Genomic DNA, 7016 nt, shown 5'->3' with positions numbered 1-7016 from the left:
AGAAATTTAGTGATGATAAATGTAGTAAGGTACAATATTAGAGTAGAAAGAAGTTATTTAACTGGAAGAGTGGAAATCAGAAAGATACTTGTTGGTGACTACTAGTTATATGGGAAATAAAGACAGTTCTAATAACCTACTTCAAGGTAGCTCATACTCTGAAGAAAGCAAGTATAATTCAAACCACACAAGAACCATTCCTTAACTTTTGGAAAAGATGTTTTGAATGAGGTAAACTGGATAACAGAGAATCCCAATGGAGTGCCAAGAGTCTGCAAAGATAGCATGCTTTTCCATTTGGAAAGACACCGTGGTAGGAAGGTAATTTAAGAGGAAGCAGACGTGTATTTGGGAAAAAGACAAGAGGTTTTGTCTCCCGGGAAACTTCATGTCATTATGTTATGAATTTGGTCTCACTTGTGTGGACTTGGACCTTAAAGGAAAGGATGCTGTCAGGAGAAAGGATAAGACGTTTCTAGTCGCAGCAATTCATCCATAGGGGCAGTGTTAAATGAATATGATTATCTGGGTTCACATCCATCATTTATGACAGGCTGTGCATTCTCAGGCATGTTAACTTCTCTCAGGATCAGTAGGTAAAAGGAAGATCATTTGGGGACCTAACTCATGGACTGGGCATAAAGAATAAGGAAGACAACTTATGTAAAGCATTTAGTACAAGGATTGCACATAGTAGGCACTCAGTTAATGTTAGATCATTTTATTCTTATTCATTAATACATGTTCAATAATTTCTCAAGTTCTAAGTAGGACGCATGCAGCAGGAGCAGAGTACATGGAAGTAATAAATCTGAATAGAGAGAAGAGAAATTGTAGATGAAAATTTTCTTGATGCTCTAGTTGCTACGGCGTGTATGGGCAAACTGTCCTACAACCTCTTTTGGATACTAATGTCTCATTAGCTCAGGAGCACAAAAAGGTCAACTACTTAGGTAACTTCTGGAAGAGACTGTATGAATAATTTTGAATGAACATTATGATATGGCTTTCTTTTCCAAAGCAACAAAACACAGAGCAGTGTCCAGAGAGAGCAAGCATCCTCTGTTATAGGTTTCAAGGCCTGTTAGCAATGCTTCGGGCATGCCCACTAAACTGCAGTCTGTCTTAGAGATATGCCTTGGTTATAGACATTCAATTTTCAGAGAACTCATTCGATAATAAACAGTATGCTTATAATATGCATATATTAATCCTGCATTATGAATTGACAACCTGAAAAAATAAAATGTTCAGTTATGATACCATGCAAAGGATAGAATCTGGGAGCAGGTGAGAGTTTTGACATATACCTTACACTAAATAGTCTACTGATCTCCAGAAGTTTCAGTGGTAAGCATTTAATAAATTCAATTTAAATAGTAACTGACTTGGACATTCATCTCTTTTTAACTTGTTTTGCTGGTTTACCTGATTCAAATCAAGATGTCCTAGAATTAAATTTCCACATGACCAAGATTCAGAACATCCAAATTGATACTGAGTGAATCAAGCTTTCTTAGGGTAAATATTTTCTCTAATATCTAGATTTGTGATTCACCTGACAGCTAGAATGGTAACTGAACTTAATAATAAATGAAAGGTTTGTGGTATGAAAAAAATTACCATATAACTGAGAAACAAGATTGACTGGTAAATTTATTTAAAACTTAGACTTATCTACTCAAAAGTAGAAACATTTGTATTACTTTTCTAAATAAGGTGGGTTTCAAAAGCACCTACCATGATGTCTCAACAGAGAAAGCACTCAATAAAGGTCAGATTTAAATTTTAGAATACAAATGAGTTCTTGACAGTGCCTAACAGGAGTTTCAGAGTTTTTAATTTCACAGTCCTTGTTTGTGACAATTAATTCTGTTGAAGTCAACATTTACATAGTGTTTCCCTCCTCTGTCCCAGTCCCAGGTCCCAGGAAAAGCAAGCAAGCAATAAGCCATTGGTAAGAAAAATGAAGCATGATGACTTTGGTATCTGCCTAGGAAATAAATTGAGGCAAAAAAAAGCACTGGGTCTCAAGAATAAGTAGCTCATAATTTCCTTCTTAAGTTAAACGATTCTATATGTAAAATTGTAGACAGACATCACAAACACACTTTACCAAGGACACATTCATAATCAATGCATAATGAAATGATGATTCAATTTTATTTCCCGACCTTAGAATCAATCAGTCCCAAGACAGTTCTCACTTATAATTTTCATCTTAGTGCATTCTCAAAATATTACTAGTGCTTAATGTAAACAAATGAAAGGCTAGTGGGATAGGAACTATCCCACAGGTTCAATTGGGATAGGAACATGGACTAAATTTCCACATACATCACATCAATAGAAAATCCATGAAGAACTTGATTTGAATAGAACCTAATACACTGACAGTAGTAACGTCATGAGATGTTTGGTCAAGTGACCAAAAAGTTAACATGCTGGAAACTTGACAAGTTGGAAAGCCAACAGGAAGATAATTAATCACAAGTTTAGAGAAACCATTGAATGATTAGCATCTTGTTGCTAGGCAATGTTTCGAGGCAGCAGCTCTCACATCTTGAAGGAGCAGAATATTTTATTTTTACTTTAAAAAACAAAGTTTGTTTGTTTATTTATTTATTTATTTATTTGAGATGGAGTCTCACACTGTCGGCCAGGCTGGAGTGCAGTGGCCTTATCTTGGTTCACTGCAACCTCCGTCTCCCGGGTTCAAGTGATTCTCCTGCCTTAGCCTCCCAAGTAGCTGGGATTACAGGCATTCACCACCACACCCAGCTAATTTTGTATTTTTGGTAGAGACGGGGTTTCTCCATGTTGGTCAGGCTGGTCTTGAACTCCCGCTCTCAGGTGATCCACCTGCCTCTGCCTCCAAAAGTGCTGGGATTATAGGCATGAGCCACCGCATCAGGCCTGAAGTTTATTTTTCAAATAAATTATGCATATTTGTGTTTGTCAACTTTTGGGCCTCTCAACTATCTACAGACCTATGAAGGTTACAATTCTCTAATTTATAAGAAGTAAATATATTGACTGGATGTCAATGTGTATGATAGCCCTCACTAAAATAAAAGTTGTACACTCACCGTGTAGTAAATGATAGAGTTTGCATATGGTCATATAATAAAACCAATCAGAGAGGGAAAGATGCCTTCAGTGATGTGCCTATTGTAGCTGAATAATGGAATACAAAATATATTTAAGGTTGATTAAAATATTAAAATTAAAGTAAAATTTAGGTATGAAAATATCTTTACTTTGTAAATGCTTAAGTAGCACTTAGTACTAAAGAAAATATCTATGCTAAAAGAAAATTTTGATGTTTCAAACATTGAATTATATAACACAAGTATAAAAGCTGTTTGGATTTAGATTGGGTTGTCTTTAAGGTATCATTAAACTTTTAAAATAATAACAATGAATATCAGACAGCTAAAGAAAAAGAAAACTGTATTGGTTGGAGTAAGAACTCTGTTATTTATCAACCTTGTTGCTTCACAAAAACCCTCCCCACACTATCAGGCTGATGCTGGTCACTTGAGCTGCCTCCAGCATGTGCCCAGTGAGGAATAATAGCCGATGATGAGTACGAGTACTTCCCAAGGACAGTTTTCAGTGACAGAAAAGAGTGCCTTGTATCTAGGTAGTCAAAATATGACAGGAAGTATTCACCTTCCCTTCGCTTTTTTTTTTTTTTTTTTTTTTTTTTGAGATAGGGTCTCACTCTGTTGCTCAGGCTGAGGTGCAGTGGCACAATCACGGCTCACTGCAGCATTGACCTCTTGGGCTCAAGCCATCCTCCTACCTCAGCCTCCCAAGTAGCTGGGACTACAGGCTTGAGCTACCACATCCAGCTAATTTTTAAAAAATATTTTGTAGAGTCAAGGTCTCACTATGTTGTGCAGGCTGGTCTCAAACTCTTGGGCTCAAGCAGTCTTCCTGCCTTGGTCTTTCAAAGTGCTGGGATTACAGGCGTGAGTTGCTGCGCCTGGCTCATATTCCCTTTTCTGTCTTCCTTCTTTTTCTTTTGTGCCTCATCATCACTTTTCCCCCAAAAAGCTTTCTCCCCAAAGTGCTAGTTTTTTTTTCCTCCATATTGAAATGTTTGATACTAGACTTCCTGGTTTAGAATGAGTTGTTTTCCTATACTCCCCTATTTTTTTTGTTCCCTCTTGCCAAAATTTTGATTGAGATCCTACACTTCCCCCCCCCCATCCAGGGCTAATACAGCATGCCAAATTTCCAGTGGAGAAGAATTGGAGATGGGCTAGGGGTAGGGATGAGGTTCAGCTACCTTATTGTTCAGGGAGGTGGGGATGGAGCCAGGGAGGAAACACAAGTGGAGCTCAACCATAGAGCTGCAGATCTTGGATTGTGGGAAGTAATATTAAATTACATATGGTACTTCATCTTTCTTTTCAAAAATTAACCCACTATCTCTCTACTCATAGTGAAGAATTAGGCTGTTTTCTTGTCAACTCTTTGTAATTGTTCCTAATTAGTAATGCATGAATTGGAAATATACTAATTAAAATTTAGAAAGTTTTATTTCAATCTTCCAAATATAGGTGGTTTCAAGTAGCTCATCTGATCTATTACTTTTCTTTTATGACACTAATGCCTTTAGTTCTTTCAAAATGTGGCGAATTAAAAAAAAAAAAGCAAACAAAATTACCCCTAAATTATGGCTTTCTTGGTGTTTTGGATGATGAAACTAATGTATTACTGTCTGAATTTCTTATTAGATTTTTACATATATAGGTTCATCTTAAGCTTTGAAACTTAAGAATGTGAAGGTATTTTCAATAACTGGCTGTGTCATGCCATTTCATTGCCCTGGCCATCTGACCGTCCCTTTGACATAATTTCTAAATTTGGTTTACAGAATAACTGGAAAGATATTAAGACAAGCACACTCATAAAGACATGAATGATCCAATAAACAGGCAACAAAAAAGTCCTACTGAGCTCGGCAAAAGCATTATTTCTTCCTTGTTGAAGGTATCAGCATATGTTACATCTTATGTTGCAAAAGTGTGCTCATTAAATATTATGAAATGTACAGCAGGACGGGAAGCTCTAACCAGTTAGGCAAAGTCACTCATACCTGTGTGTTCGTATTTATGTCGCAGAAGGGAACTGCTTTTCTGGAATGTCTTGTCACATAAGTCACATGCATACATGCCACTCTCTGTCTTCTTGATCTTCTTGCGAGACAGACAGGAGTCGGAGTCTGTCATGTCATCTAGGCCTGACATGTAGTCTTGTGCTCCATCAAGCAATTCTCCCTGCGATAGGATCACACAGTTCAATACAGTGGCTTCTCTTTGTGCTCACACCAAACAACTTCACATAGGGGGACATTTGGAGAACCTCAAAATTGCTTGCTACTAATTGATCGAGTTAAACATTTTTTTTTCCATGAACAATATATGAGGTCTCAATATGCAGTATATGCAACAATATATGCAACAAAAATATAAACTTCTCTGCCCTGGAAGGTAGATCTCACTGTTTTTCAAGGACAGGAAATGGTCAACTCTGAAGGTGAGAGAAACAAATTTTTCTAAAATCCTTCATTTCCTTTATACCAAGAAATACCCATGAGTGAAAATTTAACATTGAAATTTGTGTATTTTCCAGTATGCTTAACTTTAGAAATGATCTGTAGCTGTAGAAACCCGATTTTAATTGAATTTTATATTTAGGTACAAAATGTTATTATTATGCAATCTATTTAAATGTATGTCTACCAACTAAAGGCCTCAAGCTATATTTTTATATTTAATTTTCTAATTTGAAATAGGGAATATTAATAACACTTTTTATCAATGTTCTATGTTAAAACAGCCTTCAGCATTGAACAATAATGAATGTGGATCAGTAAATTATTAAATTTCTTGATATTTATTTTGTCTTGATCCAAAGGAGTGCAAACTTGCATGATAACATACATTTCCATTTGCTAGCCCACAGTTCAGTTTTCTTAGACTATGTTTGTACTAATTAATATTAGAGAAGATTAAATAGGCTTAAATACATTTACAAAGAGGGCAGATGTACTGTAAATTGGAATACTGGAACAGCTGTTACAGAGGTGCACTGCTACTTATGCTCTTATTTTGCAAACAAAGATTATATGCTGCATAATGTTAAAATATAACTGCTTTCCTATTTGATAAAGCATAATTATTAACTACTTTGAAGATTTGGTAAGAAGTCATGTGAAATATGGAAGATATTTTTAAAAATACTCTTCAAAATAAACCATTCTCTGTAAAACAAAAGTACCTATTAAAATGTGTATATACATTATTGCAAGTTGTGCACATCTTTATATTTATTTATTTATTTATTTATTTATTTATTTATTTATTTAAGACAGAGTCTTGCTCTGTCTCTCAGGCTGGAGTGCTGTGGCACGATCTCTGCTCAGTGCAACCTCAGCCTCCTGGGTTCAAGTGATTCTTCTGCCTCAGCCTTTCAAGTAGCTGGGATTACAGGCACCCACCACTACACCCAGCTAATTTTTGTATTTTTAGGACAGATGGTGTTTTACCATGTTGGCCAGGCTGGTCTCAAACTCCTGACCTCAAGTGATCCACCCTCGTTGGCCTCCCAAAGTGCTGGGATTACAGGCATGAGCCATCACACCTGTCCTGTGCACATCTTTAAAAGCACGTGACGGTTATAAACTTTAACTTCTAGCACCTAGGTAAGTCCTACCAAATATTGTCACCAAAGTTTAATTTTAAAAGCAGATGAGTCCATCTAAATACATCTCAAAATAAATATTAATTTCTTCTTTGTCCTTTTTGTTTTTAAAGCAAATGTGCTTAGAGTACAGTGATCCACTGTTTCATCCATTTTTCTAGCCCACTGACGGTTTTAGGTTCATGTTAAAGCAAACTCTTCTGTTTCTGCTGAGTTTTTTCACTAAGATTTTTTTTTCCTACATGCACATAATCAAAATAATTGCCACCTCTTTTCTTCATAGCAGAAAAACATTTGTC

At 36.1% G+C, this 7016-nt stretch overlaps 1 protein-coding gene across 6 annotated transcripts in view; it reads right to left on the bottom strand.

Moving 5' to 3' along the window:
* Positions 1–7016, bottom strand: part of ZEB2 (zinc finger E-box binding homeobox 2) — a 132298-nt gene that overhangs the window by 3291 nt on the left and 121991 nt on the right. For all 6 annotated transcript variants that reach the window (XM_008976438.5, XM_063595145.1, XM_008976439.6 and 3 more), the window contains one exon: positions 5111–5291. In XM_008976438.5, coding sequence (XP_008974686.1) covers positions 5111–5291 — 181 coding nt within the window. The remainder of the gene's footprint in view (positions 1–5110; positions 5292–7016) is intronic.

Source organism: Pan paniscus, chromosome 13 (assembly GCF_029289425.2).
Source record: "Pan paniscus chromosome 13, NHGRI_mPanPan1-v2.0_pri, whole genome shotgun sequence".
Classification (NCBI taxonomy): Eukaryota; Metazoa; Chordata; class Mammalia; order Primates; family Hominidae; genus Pan; species Pan paniscus.
This window is presented reverse-complemented; position numbering and strand designations above follow the sequence as displayed.